General features: G+C 59.0%; 2 protein-coding genes across 2 annotated transcripts in view; both read left to right on the forward strand.

Moving 5' to 3' along the window:
• Positions 1 to 14063, forward strand: part of LOC103657781 (receptor-type tyrosine-protein phosphatase V-like) — an 18376-nt gene extending 4313 nt beyond the window's left edge. The window contains exons 9-33 of the mRNA XM_040634514.1: positions 582 to 854; positions 2801 to 3064; positions 3260 to 3526; positions 3840 to 4121; positions 4446 to 4586; positions 4857 to 5067; positions 5801 to 5868; positions 6842 to 6968; positions 7089 to 7136; positions 7872 to 7965; positions 8137 to 8227; positions 8320 to 8396; positions 9397 to 9531; positions 10279 to 10401; positions 10941 to 11101; positions 11186 to 11321; positions 11684 to 11751; positions 11914 to 12001; positions 12110 to 12188; positions 12277 to 12353; positions 12492 to 12620; positions 12759 to 12875; positions 12985 to 13145; positions 13482 to 13617; positions 13833 to 14063. Of these exons, the coding sequence (XP_040490448.1) occupies positions 582 to 854; positions 2801 to 3064; positions 3260 to 3526; positions 3840 to 4121; positions 4446 to 4586; positions 4857 to 5067; positions 5801 to 5868; positions 6842 to 6968; positions 7089 to 7136; positions 7872 to 7965; positions 8137 to 8227; positions 8320 to 8396; positions 9397 to 9531; positions 10279 to 10401; positions 10941 to 11101; positions 11186 to 11321; positions 11684 to 11751; positions 11914 to 12001; positions 12110 to 12188; positions 12277 to 12353; positions 12492 to 12620; positions 12759 to 12875; positions 12985 to 13145; positions 13482 to 13617; positions 13833 to 13892 (3413 nt within the window). The 3' untranslated portion in view covers positions 13893 to 14063. The remainder of the gene's footprint in view (positions 1 to 581; positions 855 to 2800; positions 3065 to 3259; positions 3527 to 3839; positions 4122 to 4445; positions 4587 to 4856; positions 5068 to 5800; positions 5869 to 6841; positions 6969 to 7088; positions 7137 to 7871; positions 7966 to 8136; positions 8228 to 8319; positions 8397 to 9396; positions 9532 to 10278; positions 10402 to 10940; positions 11102 to 11185; positions 11322 to 11683; positions 11752 to 11913; positions 12002 to 12109; positions 12189 to 12276; positions 12354 to 12491; positions 12621 to 12758; positions 12876 to 12984; positions 13146 to 13481; positions 13618 to 13832) is intronic.
• Positions 14064 to 16843: 2780 nt separating this feature from the next.
• LGR6 (leucine rich repeat containing G protein-coupled receptor 6) overlaps positions 16844 to 25996 on the forward strand; it is a 115673-nt gene continuing 106520 nt past the window's right edge. The window contains exon 1 of the mRNA XM_040636462.1: positions 16844 to 17055. Coding sequence (XP_040492396.1) covers positions 16844 to 17055 — 212 coding nt within the window. The remainder of the gene's footprint in view (positions 17056 to 25996) is intronic.

Raw genomic sequence — 25996 nt, forward strand, 5'->3', positions numbered from 1 at the left:
AGAATGAGCTTGTGGGTTGACCAGGTAAGCTGACCAGGGCCCTAAGGGGTTAAAGAGGTGGGTGCTGGGCCTTGTGGGGACCCTGTGAACCAGACATCATACCCTCAAGAAGCTGACAGTGTGGGGAGGAGGTGGGGGCGCAGACATCAAGGCAGAGACCCGTGTTTTTCAAGTGGTTTTCTTTTTTCTTTCTTTTTCTTTTTTTTAAGATTTATTTATTTATAAGAGAGAGGCGGGGAGGAGCACAGGGGGAGGGGGGAGAGAATCTCAAACAGACTTTCTGCTCAGTGTGGAACCCAACATAGGGCTGGATCTCACAACCCTGAGATCATGACCTGAGCGGAAATCAAGAGGCAGAGGCTTAACCAACTGAGCCACCCAGGTGCCCCTCAAGTGGTTTTCTCTGGAAAGAATAGTGAGTGTGCTTGGAGCCCCATGGAAGCTGGATTTGTAGGCTGGCAGTGTTTGGGGCTCTGGTAGAGACCCAGGAAAAGGGTGCAGGTAATGGGGAAGGGGAGACGGGGGAGACAATGGCAGGGGATTTGGGTCATTCCAAATCCGTTTCTTCCTTGACCTTGCAGTCCCTGGTCCTCCTGCCAACCTGACCCTGGGCCTTGCCTCCTGGCCTCCTGCCCTGACGGCCTCCTGGAGCCCCCCACCAGGGGGCAGGGACGGCTTCCAGCTGTGGCTTTACCGCTTGAGGCCCCTGACTCTGGAAAGCAAGGAGACTCTGGCTCCAGAGGCTCAGAACTTCTCCTGGGCGCAGCTGCCCCCGGGCACCGAGTTCCTGGTTCAGCTGGTGACCCTGCGGGGTCCAGATGAGAGCAGCAGCGCCAATGCTACCGGCTGGACGCGTGAGTGCTGCCCACACACCCCTTCCTTCCTTGGCACTCTTGCTGGCTGGATTCCCTGGGAACTACGTGTTCTCCTTGATGTCTTTGTCATCTGTGGGCAGGCAGCTGGGGTGACGGTGGTTGTTCCCTGACCTCTAGACACCAGAGACCTCACATCCCTAACTGGGAAGCCCCAGGGCATCCTGAAAGGTGGGCAGAACCCAGGGTTTGCTCTTGTATGGCGGCCAGGGCAGCCACTCTCAGGCTCTCGAGTGGTCAGTGTGGGGGTGGGGACAAGTGGGGACCCAGCCAGGACCCAGCCTCGAGCCCGCCCTGGGGTGGGAGTGTTTGATAGCAATAGCAGTGGCTCAGGTTCCCGGGGCCCTTTGCTCAGTGTTCTTGCGTTCTCTCATTTCCCCTTCATGATGACCAGCTTAGCTGATGGATGCTATGGCTTTGTCCATTTCACAGATGAGAAATTGAGGCACAGATAAGCCAAGTAACTTGTCCTGGGTTCCTCAGCCCTAAGTGGGGAGTTGCGATTCCATTTCCAACACTGTGATCTAGGATCTGTGCTCCTTGCCACATCCTAACCTCCAGAGGTGGGGGGAGGGTGCCGGCACTGGAAATGGTCGAGCATGGGACACGCTGTGCCTCTCCTTTACCCCTGAAGCCTCCAGAGCCACAGAGCTGGGTTTGGAAGCTCCTTCTCACACTGGCTGGGCTCCTCTTGTTTTTTCTGCTTGCCGTGTTCTTGCTGGAGCCCTTCCCCCACCTTCAGCATCATCCTTCTCCAGTGCGGTGACTCCCCCACCCCCAGCCCTGCCCCCCTGATTCCTCCCAGGGACCGTGTGACCTCAGACAGGCCCGAGAAAAAGCTGGAAAGAGCTCTGGCCTAGGAGGCAGGAGACCTGGGTGCTAGCTGTGCCTCAGTCCCCAGAGCAAACCTCGTTCCTCTCTGAGCCTCAGTTTCCCCCAGTTGCAAAGGAGGTATTGACAAGGTGACTGGGCCTTCTGTGACTCCAGGGCTTGGGTGAAGGGGTGCTGCTTGGGCGCCCCAGCCATTGCCTGACCTTGAGAACCTGCCCAGTCACATGGGGGTCTTTGAAAGCAGCTTGGGTACAGGTGAGCTTGTGCACGGCTGTTGGGGACGAGCAGTGAGCCCTGATGTCGTGCTGCTTCTGTCGGGGAGAATCTAGGGCTCATTTGACCCCCCCGAGCTGCTGTTTCCCCACTGGGAAGGATGGAGGGACACCCAAGGGAGAAGGCAGCCAGAGATTTGGTTTGCATTCTTCTTTTTATTATTATTATTATTATTATTATTATTATTATTATTATTATTATTTAAAGATTTTATTTATTTGAGAGAGAGAGAGCAAGCGCACGAGTAGGGGGGAGAGGGAGAAGCAGACTCCCTGCTGAGCAGGGAGCCTGACTCTGGGCTCGATCTCAGGACCCTGGGATCATGACCCGAGCCGAAAGCAGATGCTTCACCGACCGAGCCCCCCGGGCGCCCTTGGTGTGCATTCTCCTGCATTCATTTCCCAGGCCTGCCGGCACAAAGCACCCAGGCCGGAGGCTTCAGTCGCAGAAATGTATTGTCTCACAGCTCTGGAGGCAAGAAGTCTGAGTTCAAAGTGTGGGCAAGATTGGTTTCTTCTGAGGCCTAGAGGGAAGGATCGGTCCCAGACCTCTCTCCTTGGCTTGCAGATGGCCGTCTTCTCCCTGTGTCTTCCCATGCTCTCCCCTCTGCGCGTGGGTGCATCCAGATTTCCTCTTCTTACGAGGACATGGGTCATGTTGGATGAGGGTTCTGCCCTCGTGACCACATTTTACTTAATGACCTCTTTGAAGACCTTTTCCCCCCAAACAGTCATAGTCTGAGGTCTTGGGGGTTGGGACCTCAGCATGAAGGCCCATAACACCTCTCTTCTCCTCAACCTTCCCATATCTTGCTCTCCCCACAGCCCCCCTCGCCCCCCCTCTGGTAAATGTGATCACTGAAGGTCCCACCCAGCTCCGGGTATCCTGGGTCCATGCTCCCGGGGCGCAAGACGGCTACCAGGTGACTCTGTACCAGGCAGGTGCCCAGGCAGGCACCAGCCCCGTGGGAGCTCAGGTGGACAGCACCAGCTTCTCCGCTCTGACCCCGGGCACTCAGTACGAGGTGGAGGTTATCTCGAAAGCTGGGCCCCTGCACTCGGCAGCAGCCAACGCCTCCGGCTGGACCTGTGAGTGGGGGCTGGAGAGGTGGGCAGGGCTGCCTCTGAGACCCCCAGGTTCTTTGCTCAGTAGTACCTTCGCCCCCGCGTTCGCTCCTTTTCCCAAACTCCACACCCGAGGGCCCCGCCTGGGGTCGGCGCATCTGTGGCCTCGTGTGCTGGGCCCTCGGCAGCCCGGCTCACCTGCTCCCCTTCCCTCCACAGCCCCGCTCACGCCCAATGAGCTGTTGGTGTCGATGCAGGCGGGCAGTGCCGTCATCAGCCTGGCCTGGGCCGGTGGCCCCCTGGGCCACGGGGTGTGCCATGCCCAACTCTCAGAGACTGGGCACCTCTCCTGGGAGCAGCCCCTGCGGCTCGGCCAGGCCCGCCTGGTTCTGCGGGACCTCACACCCGGACGCAATCTCTCCCTGTCAGTGCTGTGCCGGGCGGGGCCGCTGCGGGCTTCCACTCACCCCGTGGTGCTGCCTGTTGGTATGTTGGTGTCTGCTGGGGGACAGGGAAGGGGCCCTGAGTGGCAGGGTCCGGTCCAGGTTGTAGCACTGCCCGTCCCGCTCCTCCCATGTGGGTGCTTACCCACCCCTGCCCCGGGGATATGCTTGCTAGGCTTCTCCAGACGGGCAGTGATGTCCAAAGGAGAAGTTGTTTCTCACGTGGCCGGGGCCCCTTTCTGTGGACATAAATGCCCCATCCCTTTACATCTGCTGGTTTGAGAGCTGCTGACCCAGACGCCAGCCTCCTGGGGTGTACCGACGCCCGCACGACACAGACGCTTCGATTCCCGCAGAGCCTGGCCCTGTGGAGGATGTGCGGTGTCAGCCCGAGGCCACGCGCCTGGCCCTGAGCTGGATGGTGCCCTCGGGGGACGTGGACGTCTGTCTGGTGGCGGCAGAGCAGCTGGCAGCAGGAGGGAGTGCTCACCTCGTCTTCCAGGCCAACACCTCGGGGGACTCTCTCCTCTTGCCCAGCCTGGTGCCTGCCACTTCCTATCGCCTCAGCCTCGCCGTGCTGGGCAGGAACGGTCTGTGGAGTCGGGGGGTCACCCTGGTGTGCGCCACTTCCGCGGAGGGTAAGCACCTCCCGGCCTGGGGAGCCCCTCTGCTCCCTTAGCCCCCCTCCAGCATTGCCCACGGGGTTCTCACTGCCTGGCTCTCACCGCCGGGGGCTCTCCCTGTTCCCCAGCCCCCAAGACTTTCTTTGGCCCTGATCCACGTACCTTATGCTATCGAGCCTCCTTGGCCTGGGCGGGTGGGTTCCCAGCTCTTACTTAGTTGTACCCAACAGGCCCTAGCTGCCAGGTGTTGTAAGAGGTGCTGGGGATGTGACCGCACTGTCCTTGCCCTTGGCCCCTGGCACCCAGTTAGGACCTCACTCTTGCCCTCACCATCCCCAGGCTGGCACCCCCCGGACTTAGCAGCAGCCCCCGAGCTGGAGCCAGAGGCGGGGATGGGGGTGATGATCACACGGGGTATGTTTGGCAAGGACGATGGGCAGATCCAGTGGTACGGCATCATTGCTACTACCAACATGTCACGTGAGTCCTGGGCCTGGAGGGGACGGGGAGACCCTGGCTACTGCCCAGCATGGGATGGGCGAGGGGGCTCCAGACACTGGACTGGTAAGATGCAATGTCTGAGGCTGGCATGAGCGCTGGGGCAGGGAGGGAGACCAGAACATTCTTGAAGATAAGGCTGATGTTGTGCTGTGTGTGGTGGGAATATGCTAGAGAAATGGGGTAGCTGCAGGGAGAGTGGCTTCAGCCCCACTGCTGACTCTGCTCTGCCCCTTTCCTGTTCCTCTGCAGTGGTTCGGCCTCCCCAGGAAGCCATCAACCACACGTGGTACGACCACTACTATGGAGGACGTGACTCCTACCTGGCCATCCTGCTTCCCAACCCCTTCTACCCGGGGCCCTGGGCTGTGCCGAGATCCTGGATGGTGCCTATGGGTACAGAGGACTGTGGCCAGACCCAGGAGATATGTAACGGGCAACTCAAGCCGGGTTCCCAGTATAGGTGAGGGCTAAGACTGACGGGAGGGGGGGCCCTGGTGAGTTTCACTTGCGGGTTGTTTGTACATTCTCTCCACAAAAGATCCGGACTGACTTGCAAAGAGAAAGCATTTGCTGGTCCATAAGGGTCCATAGAGTTATTTGACTGGGCTTCCTGGTAGGGGAGGCAAAAAAGAGAACACCCATCTGTTACATGGTTCTTTTTTTTTTTTTTCTTTTTTTTTTTTTTTCAGAAAAAAAGTGTGGGGGGGAATGGATTGTTTCAGCTTGCCAAGGCTATAGTAGGTACCTATTTCTGGGGCTTCTTGCTGTCAGAACAGGGTGGGGAAGTTGGAAGAGAAGTTGGGGTGGCTTGTTCTAAAGTTACAGATAGCATAACGCATAGCGTCTTAGCAGGTGAGAGGGGCTCTCACTATTGGAGCGTCTCTTGCTCATGACTCAGTTTCTTTTTTTTTTTCTTTTTTTAAAGATTTTATTTATTTATTTACAGAGAGAGAGACAGCAAATGAGACAGGGAACATGAGCTGGGAGAGTGGGAGAGGAGGAAGCAGGCTCCCAGTTGAGCAGGGAGCCTGATGTGGGGCTCCATCCCAGAACCCCAGGGGTGGGACCACGCCCTGAGCTGAAGGCAAACGCTTAACGACTGAGCCACCCAGGCACCCCATGACTCAGTTTCTTGGAAAGGGCTTTGCCCTCTTTGCCCCTTCCCAACAGAGGGTCCTGTTTCTTTGCCCCAGGTTCAGTGTTGTGGCTTTTACCAGATACAGCCCTCCTGAGACCATTATCTCCTTCTCGGCCTTCTCAGGTAGGGTGGGCACTGGGCTAGGGTTCCAGCTGGGCCCTGGGGGAGGGGAAGAGTGCTGGGACCCTCCCCCCTTCTGAGTCTTATCCCCAACCAGCAGCAGGAGGGATTGAGCTTAGACTCCAGGGAGAGCACGTCCTGCCCAGCAGAGCTGGGAGACCCAGAGCCAGTGATAGAGGGGCTCCCGGCACCAGACGTGGTGGCCTGGGTGGTGGGTGGGCTGAGGCGGGTGTCGGAGAGTCAGAGGCATTAGTGAAATGGTGTGTCACTCCCCACGATCACACTACCTGCCTGCACTACCCTTCTCTGTGCTGCGGCTCCCAGACCATCGGGGTTCTAGAACAGTCCAACAGTCTAGAACTGTCCAATAGAAACGTAAAGCAAGTCCCAAGTGTGAGCGGTAGATGTCACTCAATATTCCTCAGTAGCTATAGGAGACAGGTAAAAATAAACCGGTGAAACTAATTTTAGTAACCTTTTATTTAAACGAAGATATTAAAAATATTATCATATCCACATGGGATCAATTTAAAAATTATTAATGAGACATTTTACATTCTTTTTTATTACTACGTCTTTGAAATCCTGTGTATTTATGGTGAATCTGAATTTGCAGCAGCCGTATTTCAAGCACTCAGTAGCTCCCTGTGGCTAATAGCTACCATATCCGTATTGGGCAGTGCAGTTCTAGAAGGTCCTCCCCCTCTTCTTTTCTTTGAGGGTGTCAGGGAGGGGAGTAGAGTCCCTGGGGGCATTCTCGGGAGCCAGGGGCACGGAAAGCTGGCTGGGCCCTCTGGGTTCCCAGGCAGGTGGTCCTGCTGGCAGCCATCTCTGGCCCTGGGTTGGAATTTGGGACTTTGGAGGTGGGTTGTCACCGTGCCCTCCACCCAGAGGGTTTCAAGTCCAGGACAGGTTGGTGTGTCCTCCACAGGGGGACAAGGGCTCCTCTAGTCCACCCTTCCTTTGCCCTTCCTAGAGCCCCGGGCCAGCATCCCCAGGGCAGCCATGCCCCTCCCCGCAGCGGCGGGCATCATGGGGGGCTGTGTCCTCACCATCTGTGCCGTGCTGGGTCTGCTGTGCTGGAGGAGGGTGAAGGGGCAGAGGTGAGTGCGAGGCCAGGCCGGGGCCAGCGTGGCTAGGGGAGGAGTGGCATCTTCCCCAAGAGGCTCCCCATGCCCCTGCCCCCTTGGGCTCGCTCCCACGTGCCCCTTCATCCTTTGCAGGGCAGAGAAGAATCGGTTTTCCCAAGAGCTGACAGCTTTTAACCTGCGGTGAGGACACCTTCCCGGCTTCCCTCGCGGCGTGCTGGGCCGTGTGGGCCTGCCTTGTGCGGGCCACGGCGGCCGTGCCCCCAGTCTCCCTGGCAGCCCGGCCCTCTGGGACTGTGTCCCTCCCCGGTCACCTCACACCTCTGTCACACTTTCACAACCCTGTCCGACCCCAGAGCTCTCTGGCTCCTCTCTGCCCATTCAGCCGCCGCCTCCCCGTCCAAATTCACCTTCTCCGGGGCTGCCCTTATCCCCGACAAACCACTTGGATGATATGGGGCCGAATATCTTTCCTTCCTTCTCTCGGGCTGTTAGATCTGTCACTCTATGCTCTGTCCCTCCTGTGCTCCCTCACACTGACTTCACCTTGAACCCACGTCAGGGAGCATCGGCTGTGCACAGAAGCCATCCTCAGCCCCAGTGACGGGTCTGAAAGCCTCGCGGGCACCTTCACGAGTCGTGCCTGACTGCCCTGCCCCCCTCCCACCGTCCCCTTGTCTGTCTGTCTGCACTGGGGGCCGGCAGCCCCGCCGTGCATGAGCAGTGCTCAGAATGCAGGCCAGCCGGCTCTGGGGGTGGGGTCGGGTGTAGGGGCGTGGGGCCCAGGTCTGTCTGTCCTCGTGCTCCCCGGGGGACCAGGTGGAGCTGCCGGGACTGAGGTCCGCCGCTCTGTGCCCACGACCCACTGAGCTCAGGGCGGGGCTCTGCCGTGGGCCTACCCCCGCCCTCTCCCACCAGGCGGACCCACCGGCCCATCCCGATTCAGAGCTTCCGGCAGAGCTATGAGGCCAAGAGTGCACACGCACACCAGGCTTTCTTTCAGGAGTTCGAGGTGAGGCCTCTACCGCCCTCGGGCTCAGAGCAGAGAGGACCTGGGGCCTCTAGGTCGGGCTGGCCCCGCCCTGCCGTCTGGGGCGGGAGCTCCCAGCGGTGCACACCCACCCGCGTCCCTCTCCTGGGCCCGGTCCGCTTCTGCAGCTGGCACCTGCTCCCCAATCTGCAGGAGCTGAAGGAGGTGGGCAAGGAGCAGCCCAGGCTGGAGGCGGAGCACCCGGCCAATGCCGCCAAGAACCGATACCCGCACGTGCTACCCTGTGAGCACTGGGGGCAGGGCGGCGGGCGTGGGCAGGGGGGCTGCGTGTCCACCGGGCGCCGGGCGCCGGACGCTCAGTTGTTCTCTCTGCAGATGACCACTCCCGGGTCAGGCTGACCCCGCTGGACGGAGAACCCCACTCCGACTACATCAATGCCAACTTCATCCCAGTAAGGGCCTCCTGCGGGGCAGTCTGGGGGGGGTGTCTGCTTGGGAGACGGGCCCCTTTGCAGGACATGCTGTCCTACCCTAGCTCTAGCACTTGTCCCTGAAGATCACCAGCTTGTGTTCCTCTAGGTCAGTCCAGCAGGTATTTGTTGAGGGCCTACTGTGTGCCAGGCACTGTGCTCGGCCTGCAGGAGGCAGAGTTAGCTACCTGTATTCTCACCTTCGAATGAGCACACCGAGTGTGCATGTGTGTGTGTGTGCGCGTGCACACGCATGCATTGCATGAGTGTGTCACATCTATTGCTCAGTGTGACAAGTGTCATATTAAGGGAACAAACATGGTACTCAGAGCTCATGGAGAAAGGAGAAATTAAGTCTACCTCAGGAATCAAGAAAGGCTTCCTGGAGGAGGGGACGTGTACTTGCTTGAAGAATGAGTAGAGTTTTGATAAGAGAAGAAAGAGGGGAAGGGCATTCTGGCTGGCAAGAACAGCCAGAGAACAGCTGGGTGGGAGCGCACAGGCGGTGTGTGGGGCTGCGGTTGCCCGGTGCTGGCAGATGAGACAGGAAAGGAAGATTGGGTCTGGATGAAGGAGAGGCTTGATTGTTAAGCTAAGGGCTTTGGATTTTACTTGGAGGGCAATGGGGAGCCATGGAAGAATTTTGAGCATGGAAGAAACATGGAGTTTGGGTTGAGAGAGGGGTTGGTGGAGAGGCTGGACTGGGGACACTACTTCTGGCATGTGAGGACCTTGCTATTTTCATGTAGGTTTTTCTGGCTCCTTCAAGGTCACCCTGGGGCGGTGGTGGTGGTGTCTCTGAAGCTGCCCCTCCTGATTTGAATTCTTGGTGCACACGGTGTGTTCATGTGTTTGCACACATGTAGGCACGGTATTCTCACTCCTGGAGATCATGCGTGCGACATTCACTGCTGTGTGCTTGGTGGGGTCTGGGGGCCAAGGGGTCTCCCGAGTAACACGTTCCTGTCTTCCATCCTCACAGGGCTACAGCCACCCACAGGAATTTATTGCCACCCAGGGGCCTCTCAAGAAAACTCTGGAGGACTTCTGGCGGCTTGTGTGGGAGCAGCAAGTTCACATCATTGTCATGCTGACTGTGGGCATGGAGAATGGAAGGGTGAGCATGCCCTGCAGTTTCCCAGAATGGCCACAAGGTGGCACACGTTCTCCTTACAGGAACGGCCCCCTTGCTGTCTTAGTCTTAGGTCTGGGAAGGTGGGTCAGGCAGGAGGGAGGCCAGTCAGGCCAGGAGGTTGGTGGGGGTCCCCAGGGCCACACAGAAGGGGGAGACGGGAAGAAGGACTAGGTACTTAAGCTCCCAGGTTGACTCCGTTTCCTCTGACCTCAGCTGTTCCTCAGTGTCTCCGCTTGCTCTTGCTCTAGGCAGAGGGGCAAAAGTGTTAGGAGAAAGAATGGGGTATAGATGCCCAGGGTGGGCATGAAAGATAAGGCATTCTGCATCCTTTCTTTCAACAAGCCTGGTGGATGTCTCCTCCGTGCGTTGCTCAATGCAGGGCCCTGGGACAGAGAGAACACCTGCTGGGTTTTTCCTCCAGCTGACACAGTGAGGCAAGGCCAGGCAGCCCTAAATAAAGCCACCTGGTTTTGCAAAGGAGCCCAGCAGCTGCCCTGAAGTCCTAAGGATCGTATGAGAGGTGTGGGGGTGATGGTGCTGGAGGCCAGCCAGAGGAGAGAGGCTTCTGGACGAGGTAGCCATGGAGCTGGGTTGGTACAGAGAGCAGAATTTCAGCAGGGTAGCAGAGACCAGAAAGATGGGTGGGAAGGTTGTCTGGATAAACCAGGGGGTGGCAGTGATGGGGCTGGGCGCACAGCCACCCCCTCTGCTCTGACCCTCTGACCTTAGGTGCTGTGTGAGCATTACTGGCCATCAGACCCTACCCCCGTCACCCATGGTCACGTCACGGTCCACCTGCTGGCCGAGGAGCCTGAGGATGAGTGGACCAAGCGGGAATTCCAGCTGCAGCACGTGCGTGCCCCAGGGCACAGGGCGGGCGGGCACTGGAGCGAGGCTCTGAGAAGGTTGACTCACCTCTAGGTCCCCTGGCTGCGTCCTTCTGAAAATTGCAAGCACTCAGCTGCCATCCAGGGAAGTTGGTTAAGGAGGGGATAGGGAGGCACAGGGAAGTTAAAGTTTTCTCCAAAGCTGCACAGTGTGTCAAAGGTCGAGCACGGTGAAGCCATGGTTTCTGCCCTGTCCTGCCCTCAGCTCAGGACTTCCTGCCTCAGCCCACACCCCACGTGCCCATCTGCCTTGCCAGGCTGAGACAAGGGCAGACCAGGGCAGGAAAGCCAGGGACCGGCATCACCCCTCTGCCTGGGCACCCCCGAGAGGCTGGAGAAGGAAGGGGGCAAGAGAAGCATCAGGTCTGAGGGGAAGGCATAGCCGCCACCCTGCGGAGGGGGCAGGCCTCAGCCACCCTGCCCTGGGGATCTGGAGGAGAAAGCTGAGGGCTGAGCAGAGGGACACCAGGGTCAGGTCCCTGCTCCCGTCCCGCCCCTTGTCAGGTGGCCCAGCCGCAGCGGCGGAGGGTGAAACAGCTGCAGTTCACCACCTGGCCTGACCACAGCATCCCCGAGGCTCCCGGCTCCCTGCTCGCCTTCGTGGAGCTGGTACGGGAGCAGGCGAGGGCCACCCAGGGCGCCGGCCCCGTCCTGGTGCACTGCAGGTGAGCGCAGGGGGGCCGGGGAGGGGGGCCGTCTCGGGCCGTGGCCGCCCCTCCTCCCGCTCAGCCCCGGGGCTGTCCCCACAGCGCGGGGGTGGGCCGCACGGGCACCTTCGTGGCCCTGTCGCGGCTGCTGCAGCAGCTGGAGGAGGAGCAGGCGGTGGACGTGTTCAACGCCGTGTACGCGCTGCGGCTGTACCGGCCCCTCATGATCCAGACCCCGGTGAGGCCTCCGCAGGCGGGGCTGGGCCGCCAGGCACCTGAAGGGGTGGGCGGGAGGTGGGTGGCCGTGGGGTCACGGGGTCCGCAGGGGCCAGGAAAGGGACATCTCAGGGGCACACACAGGGGACCTGGGGCGGGGGAGGGGCTCGGACATGTCCCCCTCCTATCTGGGCTTCTGTCTCCCTTTCTGTCAAAGGAGAGGTGGGACAGGCCCCTGCCAGCTTTGACACGTGCGGTGGCATGGGCAAGGTTCCCAAAAGGCCCGCCCTCCTCACCCCATCCCTGCCTTGCTGGTTGGAGCCTGCAAAATCTCCCTGCTGGGCCATACTCCCTTAGCCGACTGACCCCTCCTCCTCCTGCCAGAGCCAATACATCTTCCTGCACAGCTGCCTCCTGAACAAGATTCTGGAAGGGCCCTCTGACACTTTTGAGTGAGTCACAGCTCCCCTGGGGCCCTTGTGGGGTGGGGGCGCAGGTTCCCTGTGCCCTCCCACCAACAGGCCCCTGATCCTGTCCATGGGCAGAGCTGAGAAGACTAGAAGCGGGAGCTGGGGGACCCCGAGTGCCTTCTCCCCTCTCCGCCCCTCCCCCAGGTCCCAGCCCATCTCCGTGACGAACTTTGCACAGGCCTGCGCCAGGAGGGCGGCCAATGCCAATGCTGGCTTCTTGAAGGAGTACAAGGTGTGTTTCAGACCGGGGAGTGGCCACTGGGGGTGCTGTCCTGCCCAACCAGCACTTCTGTGGGCTCTGTCCCGCTGAGCCTCCTAAGGTCCATCTTCACCCCCCCAGCTGCTGCTCCAGGCCATCAAGGACGTGACTGACTCTTCAGCGCCCCCTCCTGGCTATGAGCAGGACAGCATGGTCTCCTGTGAGTGCCCGTGGTCGAGGCGGTGGGCCCCGACACCTGGCCTGGGTGAAGGGCTTCTGGCAGCCTCACCCTCCCCATCTTCCCTCAGACGACTATTCTCAAGTGCGGTTTTCTCCGATGGAGGACAGCCCCCCTAATGAGATGCTCGAAGCCTGGCTCTTCCCGGTGAGATGATGCCCTATTACTTGCCCTCTCTGATCATTTGTGCTTCTTAGGCTGGAGCTGGTCTTTCTGGGGGCTGTAGGGCTCAGATGGGCAGGGGGCACCCACAGTCCCTGGGAGCCAATGACGTGTGCTCTGCAGGGTGGGCCTTCTGGCCATGACCACGTTGTGCTGACTGGCCCCGCAGGGCCTGAGGAGCTCTGGGAGCTGGTGTGGGAGCACGAGGCCCAGGTGCTGGTCTCCCTGTGCCCGCCTGACACCTGGGAGAAGGTGAGGGGTGGCAGAGAGACGGAGGGGGGGAAGCCTCAGGTGTTGGGGCCGGGCTGGGGGTGCTTGTGGTATGGCCTGTGACCAGGGTGTGGGTGGAGAGTTTGGGAAGCCGCCTGAGCAGCCCTGACTTGGTCCCAGTCACAGGAGTTCTGGCCAACGGAGACGCGGCCTGTTGTCACAAGCATGGTGACAGTGCACTGGATGGCCGAGAGCAGCACAGCAGGCTGGCCCTGTACCCTCCTGAGGGTCACACACGTAGGTGTCGGGGCCGCAGGGTGCGGGGCAGTGGGCTGTGGGGAGAAGTGTCCTGTGCTGGGTTCCCTCTGCTCCTCCTGGGCACCGGTGCAGATGGCTTTGCCCCCAGGGGAAGAGCAGGAAGGAAAGGCAGGTGCAGAGACTGCTATTCCCGTGCTGGGAGCCAGGGCACGAGCTCCCGGCCACCACCCTGCTACCCTTCTTGGCTGCCGTGGGCCGGTGCTGCTCTCGGGACAAGACGAAGCCAGGCACACTTCTCAGCCATTCCAGGTGCTGCTGGACAAAGAAAGGGCTGGGGGGAGGGGTGCCCGGACCCCTTCACGGCCTCTGTGGCAGGCCGTCACATCTCACCAAGCCCTGCTGGGGTCATGGGTCCAAAGGACACAGTCTCCCAGTGCTCGCATCTCCTTGCTCTGCCCTGGTATCTCTGGGGAATTTACCCCCTCCTGGCTCGGGCCCCAGGGGGCAGGCCCCAGCAGGTGCCCGGTGTCCCTTCCCATTCCCCAGGCCAGGGTTGGGTTTCCCCATATACCTGGATACCCCAGCCTTCTCTGCCCCTCTGCCCCCCCAACCCTGGTACCCCATCCAACTGGAGGTCAATTGCAGCAGGGGTGTGGCCCAGCTGGGCACCTTCCTGGCCATGGACCAGCTGCTGCAGCAGGCAGGGGCCGAGTGCACCGTGGACATCTTTAACGTGGCCTTGCAGCAGTCACAGGCCTGTGGCCTCATGACCCCAACGCTGGTGAGAGGCCACCAGGGCTCCATTGTGGGAAGAGGCGAGGGGGCAGGGAAGGTTCTAGGAGCCACCACTAGGCGGCACTCTTTGGGCAGCCACTAGGTGGTGCTGGGGACCACGATGCTTCCGGATGGACCGCTGAGGGTGGGGAGACACCAGAGAGGCTTTCTGCGGCAGATGTGGGCAGGCAGGGTGAAGCTCCCTCCCGCGTCTGCCCCCAGGAGCAGTATATATACCTCTACACCTGTCTGAACAGCGCGCTCGCGGACGGGCTGCCTTGAGTCGGCACTGGTCACTGTGCCTGTGCAGGAGCAGAAGCCGTGGGCCCGGCTGGGCAGTGACAATCAGCCTCAGCAAGGCCGCTGGGGCCTGGCTTCCCTGAGAGGGCAGCCTGCACGCTGGGCCCTGTGTTGTGAAGGGGCAGAATTGAGGAATAAAGAATGTGGTCAAGCCTGAGACTGAGTGTGTTTTGTCCGTCCACCCTCCATGGAGGAAAGAAATGGCCTCAAAGATTTGCACTACCTGGGGCCCAATGCCAGGGCCTGGTGGGCAACCCTGAGCAGGGGTTAGGGCCGAAGTGGCTGACCCACAGCCTGCACGCTGACGGGGAGCAGCTTCTGATGCCCCATCGTCCAGTTTTCCAGGGGCCTTAGACTTTGGTCTCTAGTGTCTCGGGGTGCCCCGATTGAGTCCCAGTTACTCAGGGTTCTCCTGCCCCACCTCCCACCCCTGTACGCAGTACGACCAATCCTGTTCCCTTCTCCTTGAGTTCGCTTGCCTTCTCCTGCCATCCCTAGTTGTCTCTACCTGCCAGTGTCCCCAGGGTCCTCCTCAGCCACCGTCCGCTGCCCCACGAGGGTGCAGGCCCCGCAGCCACACCGACGTGCAGGGCAGGAACTGGGGGCTTTGCTGCTCCGTGGGAGGCTGCTGCTGAGGCCAGAGTGGCCAAGTTTGCTCCTTCGCGCCCCCCTTGCTCCCCTCCGCCACAGGAGGAAGGGAGGAGAGAGAGCAGTGAGGGAATTTTGGAGGCAAGGAAAACCAGGGGAGAAACAGAAAACAGGGTGGGGTTGAGGACCCAGGAGAAAGCAGGCCATCCCACTGCACACCATGGAACATAATATGGCCTCATGAGCTCCTGTCTGACTCCCTGATTAGACTGCACAGTTTCGCATGGCAAGGTGCCTGATGCTTGACACCAATTGTCCCTGGTGGAGGGCCCTGGGGGGGGGGCACACAGAGACCCTGCACAAATCAGAGCAGGAGGCCCTGAAATGCAGTTAGATCCCCAAATGGAAGAGGAGGCAGAGGTCTCACTGGCCAGTCTGAGTTCCTAGTAAAGTACAAGGGGTCGGGGTCAGAGACAGCCTTTGTCAGGCCTGGTTGGAGAAGGGGAACAGAGGTAGGGCTCTCTGCTCCATCAGGAGCTTTCCCAGGATGAGGTTAGACTCTGGTGCTCCCTCCAGGGGGAATGGATGTCACGGCCTCTTCTAAACTATGTTTATCAGGAGTCCCAGAGGTTGGCCCCATTATGACCCTCAAATTGGCAGGCTGGAGACTAGCTCTGAGCCCCCCAAGCCCTCCATGAAGGAGGTTGAAACAGGCTCAACCATGGTTTTTCCAGCCTGGGCCCCTCACACTGGAGCAGCGGGAGCTGCAAACAGGCAGGGGAATGGAGCCAAGCTGTGGATGAGTGAGGCTGAAAACAGGCTGATCTGGGAAGGCAGGGGCGGCTTCTGTTTGTGGGTCTTTTCCGGTAATGGGAGCCGGCATCATGTGTGCAGGACCTTCTCTGGCTTTCCTAGGTGGCTCAACTACGTTCAGGGCCATGGCCCCAACTAGAGCCTGGGGTTAGGGTCTGCCGGCTGACCTGGGGACCTGGGAGGTTAGCAGCAGTGGCAGAGAACGGGGTTGGGGGGGGGTGGATGATGTGAGGTATGGAGGGGTCTGGAGGTATGGGGTGGAAGGAATAGTGGCTGCCTCTGAGTCTCCAGGCTTTGGGTATACACTCTGGATGGACCATGGGAAGATAGAGCCCAAATGGGAGACAGAACAGTCTCTAGCTCGGCGCTGGAGTTTGGCTCAGCGTGGGAGAGACCAGAGAAAACAAAAGGCTACATGAAAGAAGCACAGCCAGCCCAATCTGGTCTAAGAGTAGGGACTTGATGCCAGCCTTAGCCAACCGTCTGCCCTGCCCCTCCGGACCCTGGGATGGGCCAGAAGAACCCTGGGATTCCAGCCTCCGGCTGGCTGGGCTGCAGCTGCAGTACTGGGCTCCAGGTGGCGCCAATCTGCTGACTTTCAGGACGCCTCCGAGAGCCCAGCTGGCTCAGTCTCTCAGTCTGTCTACCTAGCTTGGTCCCCCACAGGATCAAGGTGATCCCAGGGCCTTAGACCTGACTGGGGCTGCATGCATGCAAAGCATTCAGTGGGTGGAAATCCGCACCCGTTTCTTTGGTGGCGGGCCGGCTGCTCTTTCCTCTTTGCGCACTGCCCCCATCCTTGCGTAAGGTGGAACTTTCACCAAATGACCCCTTTCAGGACAAGTCCTCACTTCCCTCCTCCAGGAGACAAGGTGACAAGGATAGACCCTGAATTCCAGTTCTGGGTCTGTCCCTCCAGCCATGTGACCTTGAACAAATCATTTCCCTCTTGGGTCTCTGTGGAAAATGTGGTAGAGGGGTTGGGGGCCTCTGGGAATGCTTAAGGTTGCTTCCAGAGGGCCTCCTGCAAGTCCCACTGACCGGTGGCTGACCCTGCAAGCAAGAGGGTCCCCATCCCGCAAGCCTGGGTCCTGGGACATCCCATGGTTTCCAAACAAGTGCAAGAGCAGGTCCCTGATGTGCCGTCTCTGCTCGCTCTCTTAGGGTTTCTTTGCTTTTTTTTTTTTTTTTCTTTCCTGGATGAAATTCCTGCCAGCTCGGAAGGAGGGAAGGGGAGCGAGCCACAGCACAGAAAGTTTCCTTGACTCCTCCTCCCTGTGTCTCCCTCCCTTGCCAAGCCCAGCCTGTGAAACTGAATAACGAAGATCACTCAACAATGCCTGCCCCTCTCTGACTGCACCGTCCCCGCGCTGCCGCCGCTGCCGCCCACGACGCCCAGCAGAGCCCGCGGGGCGCTCCCCCTCGACGGCGCAGCCCGCCGGCCCGGCCGCGGGACCCAGAGGCGAGCCGCGGCGGCCACCGCGCCGGAGCGCCCGCCCGCCCGCCAGGTGCCCCGGCCGCCGGCCGCCGAGATGCCCAGCCCGCCGGCACTCAGGGCGCTGTGGCTGTGCGCCGCGCTGTGCGCCTCCCCGTGCGCCCGCGGCGCCCCCCAGCCCGGCCCGGCGCCCGCCGCCTGCCCGGCCCCCTGCCACTGCCAGGAGGACGGCATCATGCTGTCGGCCGACTGCTCGGAGCTCGGGCTCTCCGCCGTGCCGGGGGACCTGGACCCCCTGACGGCTTACCTGTGAGTACTGGCCCGCACGTCCCTCCCTGCTCCCGCCTGGCCGCCCGCTAGCGCCCAGCCCCGACCTCCGGCTAGGGCACCTGCCAGGCTGGGGCCGGGAGGCATGGGCATCCGGGGAGAGCTCTTCCCCTTCCAAGTGGACTGCTGCGAGACTGGGCTGAGGCGCGCCTGTGTGTTGGGGGCGGTGGGGGGGCAGAGTGAGTCTGAGAGGGCAGATCAGACAAATGATGGGGCCGGGCTTCCCTCGGTTTCTCAGTGGCCCCTGTATGAGAATGGCCCCTTCACTGTGGGAGCTCAGGCTTGGTAAGAGGTGGGTGTCTGGACACTGCAGCTGGAGGGCCCCGGGGCTCGCCGCCCCCCCGCCCCGCACAGCAGTGCCCAGGACCGTGGCTGAAAAGAAGCCGACTGATTTGGTGGTAGAGGAGAGGGGAGGGGCTCCAGTGGGGTGCAGAGATCATCTGTCCCTCTGCCATGGCAAGGAGAGCAGAGCTGTCATACTGAGGCTGGGTGGCCTTGGTGGTGGTGGTGGGGGGATCCCAGAAGCTGGGAGCGGGGCCTTGCTCACTCTTGGCTCCTCCAGAAGGGCCCCTGCCAGCACCGTCTCCCTCTGCTGAGGCCTCCTGGCTCCCCCAGGGGCCTCCCTGAAGTCGTGTCCCAAGAGGCTGTCAGAGACACTAATTTGCGGGCAGGCTCTGAGGCCGAAAACCAGAGAACCATTTTTAGAGCTGAGTTGGGGTGAGATGGCGCGTGAAGGGGACCCTATTGGGGGCAGCTGTCCCGAGGTAGGCTCAGAGGAGTTTCCCCCTCAGAGCCTCAGGGCTGGGGGCACTCCCTGCTCCCACCTGGGCAGGAGGAGGGTGTGAGAGCGCATTCCAGACCACCTCACCCACCCCCACCTCTGCTCTGGGGAGGAAACCTGCCCCCACCCCCAGCCCTGCTCAGGCTCCTTCACCTTTTCTCAGAGGAGTTCAGGTGGGAAAGTCTGGGACCTTCTGTCCCAGGGACAGGCTCTGGGGCTCCAGGACCTGCGCTCTCCGAGGAAGAGGGGGCTGGGCTAGTTTTCACAGGAGTCCAGCAGTGTCTGTTGAGCTAAATGGAATCAGGACACTCAGTTGTGGGGTTGTCCTGGCGGCATGTGGAGGGTCCTGAATTGCAACCCTTCCTGGAGCTCCCCCCGCCCCCAGTCCTTCTGTCCCTAGTTGGATGTCCCTTCAAGAAGCACAGGCGGGGGACCAGGGCGGGGAGTGGGGGGAGTAAATAGTGTCCACATTCCAAAAGGGCAAATTGAATCCTTCACAGACCAGGAGGTGACGGCAGGGGTAAACACTGTGAGCCCCTTGGGGGGCTGTGAGGGTGTCCCCACAGCTGGCAGAGGAGGGCTGGCTCTGGCCCCCATGCCTGCTACAGCTAGGGCAGCCCCACTTTGAGCCGTTTTATAAATTGGGGGTATATGACATTGTTTCATTTGAAGAGAGGGCTCTGGGGCTAGAAAGTTAGGAAATGGCATTTGTAGAGTCTTTCTCTGGGGGAGCAGAAGGAAGGGCCTTTTCCTGGGGTGGGGGGGATGGGGCCTTGAAGGGGTGAGGGGATGGGACCTTCCAGAGATTGGCTGCTCCAACCTCCATTCTCAGCACCTGTCTTTCCAGACTGACCCTTTTTCTGGAAGAACTTGGGGAAGGAGAGGTACAGTGCCACCTTTGGAATCCCAGTGTCCCACCATCCATGCCGATGGAAGATTTTCCACCACCTTGTCACAGTTCTCTGGAGCTGTGAGGTCTGCATTTGGGTTCAGCGGCAGTGGCACTGTCTGAGCTTGTCTTGTGTCTCTGTGGGAATAGAGAAAGCCTCTCTCTCCCAAAACTCAGACTGTGGTTCAGAGAGCGGGAGAGGGGAGGAGTAGGGTCCTGAGACAATATGGGGGATTTAACAGTGGGCTCTGGAATACTGGGGGGACATGTCCCCTGCCCTGGACTGCGGACAGGTCTCATGTGGATGGTAGATGAAGGGTCTCTGCTGGGGGCAGCTGGCCTGGGGGTGGCTCTCTTCCTTTGCCTCTCAGGAAGGTGGAGCAGGCATGAGGGTTGTCATTGAAAGGAGCGAGGGCAGGGAGGTCGTGGGGCTCGCTTCCTCCCCAGCTATGTCAGGAAATGCCCAGGCTGGCCTTGCCTCAAGGAGCCCAGCTCTAGCGGAGGACGCCGCAGATTTACGTTTGATGATGGAACCAGCCGTGCCTCTCTGTCTGGGCCCCCAAACCCTGGTTCCTTCCAAGCTTTGCTACCTACTGAGTCACTGAGCTTCCTCTGAGCCTCGGGTTCATCGTTTGTGTATGGAGAGAAGTGGGTAGCAGGGAGGACGAAATGAGATAATATGTCTGTGCCTGACACACAGGGGAAGATGTAGAAATAGTGGCTATTATTATCATGCCTGCTGCTGGGTGTTCAATGGAGGTGGAAGCAAGCTCCCAGGACACTTCACACAGGAGGGAAATGGAGTCCAGGGGTGAGTACAGAACTCAAGGGAGGGTTGCTGGGTGGCTCAGGCAGTTGGGTGTCCGACTCTTGATTTTGGCTCAGGTCATGATCTTGGAGTCCTGGGATCGAGCCCCACATCGGCTCTACACTCAGCATGGAGTCTGCTTGTCCCTCTCCCTCTGCTCCCGACCCTCCTCTCTCAAATAAATAACTAAATAAAATCTTAAAATAAAAAGAACCCAAGGGAATGGTCTCTGGCAGGAAGAAGAAAGGTATGTGCTAGGGAGTCATCTGCGGGTGCCGGTCTTGGTCGATGCTTGGTTGTTCGGGGGGCCTGCAGCCCAAGGAGTCAGTCGACAGTGGGGGTGGGGGCGGGAGGGGAGTGGACACTTGAGTCTTCCTGACACAGGGTCGAGAAGGTGAAAAGTAAGATTCAGGCAGTTGGGTGTACAGGAAGTGACAGGTGTGCAGGAAGTGATAGGTGTACAGGAAGTGACAGGTATGCAGGAAGTGGCCGGCCTTCCTGGGTACCTGAGGATCTCAGACGGAGCCATAGATTGAACCATAGGTGGCACCAAGGAGCATGGACTCCAGCAGATACCTGGGGGTCCTAGACCTGCCCCAATAAAAATTACTTCACATCTGCTTCCCCACCCCAGGAGGGTGAGAGTCCCTCTTTCTAGGCAGCTACCTCTCATGGTGAACACACCTCTACCTTCCTCCCTCTTGCTTCTAGCGAAGACCAGGAAGTCTTCTTTACACCCAACTGCTATCCTTTACTTTGACACTCAAGTCCAAAAATAATGATTCTTTTGGACCCCAACACCATCCCTGTTTGATCAAAGTTGGGAGGACAGGCTTGAAATAGTCACCATCTTTCAAATATCTCTCATTTTTTGAAGTCTCCTCCCAAACTGAGTGGCCGTGAGCCTCACTGGGGTTTGAACCTTCTTCCTGGGTAGGTCCTGTTCTGGAAACCCATCTGGAGGAGGTGGAGCTCTGGGGGCATTCCAGACTGATGGTGACATGAAGACATGATGTCTCTTGCTGTATTCTACCCCATACACACAGTGAAGGGACGGGGATCTCCAGAGAGCAAATACTTGTTGGCAAAGACCCAGAGTTGTCCCTGAATGGGAGAATCTGAGTAGTTACTCTGTGCCTCCTTTTGCTCCCAAAGTCGAGCCGTATCAGGAGCAGATGGTGGGAGAAAAGCCTTCTTGGGAGGCCCCTACACTTGCATTTGGCCCTGAGTGTCCATCTCCAATGCCCACTGCTTTGGGGGCTAAGAGAGGGGCCAATCCTCTGGGCAGCCCTAGCCAGGCTGCTCATTGTCTTCTTGGGACTTCACTCCCTTTCAGACTGCCCGTGATAACCACTGAGCTTGTTTTCAAGGTCGTCGTGTGTGTGTGTGTATGTGTGTAAGGGTCTCAATTCTAGGTAATTTGCATCCTCCCCATCACTGCCTGGGGGGTTACCCATGACCAGATGGAGTCAGGCCACTGGGGGATGGCAGAGGGGTTAAGAGCACAGGCATCAGCCATAACAGAGCAGAGGAATGACTCATCACTAAGCCATGTGAACCTGGTCCAGTTGATCTGTGACTTAGTTTCCTCATCTGTAAAGGGAGCTAATATCTATCTCATAGGGTTGCTATGTGGATTCACTGAAGTCGTGTTTGTAAAGGGTTTGGCATAGTGTGTGACCTGTGGGAAGAGCTCAGTCAGTGCTAGCCAATGTTGTTGTTATGGTGACTGGGGCCAAGAAGTGTTAGGCATGGAAGTCTTCCTGGAGGAGGAAGTCCTGGAGCTAGCATTGGGAAGAGAGGAGGAGGACTGTTCTGTGAAAGGCGTGGAATTGGGGTGTGTGTGTGTGTGTGTGTGTGTGTGTGTGTGGTGGGGGCCACGAGACGGAGGAGTAGCTGGCAAGGAGACTGAAGGCGCTGTACTGGGAACCCAGAGCAGCTATAGTGTTCTGCTGGCTGGTGCAGTCTTAGGGCACCCGGGGCAGGAGGTGGACAGCAGATAAAAGATGCCAGCCTCCTCCCAGCATGTCCTGATGGGCCTTGCGGGCCTATCGCAGGAAGAAGCAAGGACGCATGAATGAGCAGCTTCAGCAGATGAGAGCCGGCCTTGGGCAGGATGTGCCTGGGGGCTCAATGTGCCCGAGCTCCTGTCTCACTCCAAGTCTACCCTTCCTGGGTCAGGCCTCAGTTTCCCTTTCTGGTAGATTCTAAGAGCCTGAGCCATCTCTGCCTTCCTGAAACTTGGGATTTGTGAGGTCTGATCCTTGGTCTCTCGGTTACTGTGATGTGAGCTCCCAAACTTTTCTGGACCTCAATGTCTACACATTTCGTCGAAAAACTGGAGCGGGAGGGGTAGGGAGAAACCAACCGTGAGCCTGCTCCCCGGATGCAGGAAGAGAAAGCCTCCAGTGAGAACTGCTTGGCCGAGGTGGGCAGTAGGGGAAGGGACTGCGGGAAGGGAGGAGGGGGACCCAGACAGCACCCAGACCAGGGCAGAGAGGAGAAGGGCGAAGCCAGGGAGAGTGATTCCAGGAAGTGGGGTGCCAGCCTTCCTCCAAAGTGCAGCCTGCGGGGACGGGCCCATCAGAGGGCAGTCCTGGGGGGTCGCCGGAGGAGGATGAGTGCGTGGAGGAGCCAACACCCCAGTTCAAAGGAAAGGCAGGAAACAACCCTAGGCAAAAGAAAAAGGAAACCTCTGGGCTCTGGCAGCAGCAAGCGCTGGGCGCGGCCGGGTGGGGTGGCTGGCGGAGGAGAAGAAGGCCTGGCTCGGAGCAGAGTTGGCCCCCAGCCCGCCCCCCCCCCCCGTTCAACCCCGCCTTCCCCCATGCCGTGGGCTCTCAACCCTGATGGCCCCACACGTGCCACAGCCCGCTTCCCACTCTGCCCCGTGCCCATCGGGCCGAGAGACGGACGGGGCACAGGACAGGGCACCGCATGGGGAGGCCCTGCCCGGGAGGCCGGGAGGCTCTGGCTGTGGCCTCCAGTCTCTGCCCCACTAGTTAGGAGCGGTGAGTCTTTGGACAAGTCACTTAACCTCTCCACAGTTAGCTTCTTCATCTTGAATGTGGGAGCAGGAACAGTATTTACTTGGAAGCGGGCAGGGGAGGAGCCCATGAGACAAAGAAAGTGAAACAGGGTGTCTTTCATGTTTATACCCACTTTCAAAGGTTGACAATTTATATTGTTTTTCTCCATCTTTTGAACTGCAAATGATCTGCTGAGGCCCAGAAAGGGAATAACAGAGCCACCTGTGACAGGGTGGGGATGGAAGGTGCCAGTGTGGTCTTCTAGAGCCCCATCAGATCGCCTGCCCACAGGCCTACGTTCTTCCTTTCTTCCTCCCTCCCTCCCTCCTTCTGTCCTAATAAAGCCCCCTCCCACTGTCCCTCAGGGAAATGGGCTTTTCAAAGAGCCCGTTCAGCTTTGAGCTCCCAGCCCCCTAGATGATGGCGGAAGTGATCCTCTTGTCACAGGGACACGTGAGGAGATGGGCCCTGGTCTGATACCTGGTGGGAGACTCTCCAGAGAAGAGAAGTCTGGGCTTCCGGGTCACTCCTGTCTGGAGAGTCCAGCTTCTCCCCAGAAGTGGGAGTTCTGTGGAATTAGGGCCTTCCCTGGTATAGCCCGAGGAAAAGCAGGTGTGCTCACTGGGCAGTTGGGATTTCTGCCCCAGCCACATGCCCTTAGGGGCCAGTAAGGATTCTCATCTGAGCTCGTCCCTAATGGGCTGTGTGACCTTAGTCTAGTAACTCACTCTGTTGGGTGCAGGGCCAAGGCAAGGAGTCCCACTGGGGCATTGGGAAGGTACAAGAGACAGGGGTGGGGGAGAAATTTCCAACCCTCTTTTTCAGGTTGGAAAAGATGCCTTCTTTTAGCCAAACTGAAATGGACTCACTGAATCAGGGGCTCTCAGGGTTGTGGGAGCCCCTTTGTGCTAGCTAGTTCCTTACTAAAAAAAGGGGTGGTCCCCATTTCTAATGACAACTCAGGTCTTTCCTCCCGCCCTTCAGACATGGAAGAACAGGTCTCAGGAGGAGAAAAACACCCAAAAGGCCAAACTTGGGCAGGGAGCAGAGTTATTTTGGAAGCAGTGAAAGGACATGGGGGGGGGTAGGGCTCAGGGGTTGGCACTGCGCCCCCCGGAGCCATGCCAGAGCAGGCCACGGGCGGGCTGGCAGCGGGCAGGTGGGGGCTGGGCCCAGCTGCTCTGCAACAGGGCACCCCTAGAGCTGCCGAGGTGTCCTCTGTGCCACTGTCCTCTTCCTCCTCCAAAGCTCATAAGGAAGGTCTGCATCTTGAATTTCCCCAGCCCTGGGGCATCAGGCCCCCTCTGATGAATCGTGTGAGATACAGAATCTAAGGCGGGGGCCAGGGAAGCACCTCGAGCCCAGTGTTTTGCCTCTCCCATCTGCTCTTGCACACAGTGGGGATGCCTTCCAGGTTGACATTTTCATTTCCTGGACTATTACTTTTCTTCCAGGAAGAAACCAGATTGTCAGGAAGGTCATCCCTGGGGCCTAGGAAAGTGCCATGGCGCTGGCCTGGCTGCCTTAACCTAGCAGCTGGTGTTTCCTGCCTCAGCTCATGGGAACTCAGGGAGAGAAGGCCCAGGGTTATCCCTATCTTACGGATGAGGAAACTGGGACGTTCAGACGCTAAGAGTTGGCCTGAGGCCACTAGCCAGTGGTGGGATTTCGTCCTAACTACTGCCACTCGGGGGGTCAGAGTGGGGGGGTCTGGAGCTCTGAGTGAATGGGCGAGACTCTGGGCACGTTGAACTCCCAGGTGGAACAGTCCCTTAAAGCCTAGTTCCGGTTTCTTGTCTTTCTCGAGAGGTGGCGGTGGTTTCATTCCCATCCCATCGGCCAGCAGGGTCTCTAGGAGCTCCTCTGTGGGGGCTGCTTGAAGGAGAAGGTGCTGGGTCCTCTGTGAGGCAGTCAGGATGGGGATGGGGATGTGAGGGGAGACAGGAAGAGCTGGCTCACTGTACCAGATGGTCATGGGGAAGGTCCCCGGAGGACCAGCAGTGAGGTCAGGGCCACTGAGAGGACAGGGAGGACCGTGCTGGTCAGGGGAGGCCCCGGGGGAGGGATGAGAGGCCCCATCCTGATTCCTGAAGGACCAGGGGATTCAGATGGGGGTGGATAGGGAAGGCCCTCCAGGAGAAGGGAAAGCAAGAGCCTCCAACACAGAACATCCTGGGGCTCTGTTACTTGATCACCATAGATTTTCTATTTCACTCCTCGAGGTGGGATAGTCCAGAGCAGGCTCTCGGCCTTTTTCGCCTCAGGCCACACATATGAAAAACAAAAACAGATTCAAGGTGTTTAGCAGCTGGGATAAATCATTTAGGCTGCTCCCAGCCACAGGCGTCTAGCCAACCCCAGGCAGCATCCGGCACCCCAGGGGCCGAGACCCTCTCTGTCTCTGTCTCTCTCTCTGCTGCCGAGGAAGAAGCTCTTGTTTGCAGCCTGACCGCAAGGGTTCAAATCTCAGCTCCAGCACTGACTCACTGGACGGCGCTCCCTGACTCTGCACCTCCCTGGGCCGCCAGTGCCTTAGCTTCAAAATGGGCAGAAGAGTATCAAGCTTGCAGTTTGGCAGAGCGCTTGGCACCCAGCATATGCCCGACACAGAAGGGCTATTGCTATTACCCAACACTGATCTCCCTTGGAAAGAGAAACTGAGGCAGGTACAAAGTGGCCCTGCGTCTTACCGATGCCACTCTGTCAATCTAGGGCTTGGCTGGGAGTGAGACCCAGAGGGTTGAATCTAGAACACAGTTCTCCTCTCCTCTCTCCCTGCCACTGTCCCCTCCCCTTTGCCCTTGGAGGTGCTGGAGGAGGTGGGGGTGTCCCTGAGAGTGTCCAGACAGGCGGATGGGAGGAGGGTGCTGAGTGCCTTCCATTGCACTGCTGTCAGGGATTTGGACATGGTCCCTAGGCTCAAAGCCAAGGCAGATGGACTACTGAAGGGGGAAGAGGGGAGGAGTGGTGGTGCAAAGGAGGTGCCATCACTGTCCCCTTCTACCACCCCAGCCCAGTTCATTGCTAGGGTCACCGCAGGGCAGGGAGGGGGTGCTCGCTCAGGTGGCCCATGGAGGATCAAAACTGTTGAGGTTTTTTCCATCTCCCTGTGTGATTTGCAAGTTTGAATGGTCCCCCGACCTGAGTTACCATTGACTCCTGGGAAACAAGCCAAGGCAGCAGCCGCTAAGGGGCTTTTAACACCTCCTGTAGGAAGGAAGCCTTCCCTTAGGTGGACCCAGCCTAAGGATTCTTTTCCCCAGGCCCTGGGTCTCTCCCAATTTGCTTCATGTTCCTTTGCATATAGGACTGTGCTGTTCCGTGGGGCTAACTCTGAGGATAGAGCGTGTTCAAACCCAGGTTCAAGCCCACTTGCCATAGCACACTGTTCGCATCCTGATAATGCCTCCCGTCCCAGC

The sequence above is a fragment of the Ursus maritimus genome, unplaced genomic scaffold (assembly GCF_017311325.1).
Source record: "Ursus maritimus isolate PB19 unplaced genomic scaffold, ASM1731132v1 scaffold_2, whole genome shotgun sequence".
NCBI classification, from domain to species: Eukaryota; Metazoa; Chordata; class Mammalia; order Carnivora; family Ursidae; genus Ursus; species Ursus maritimus.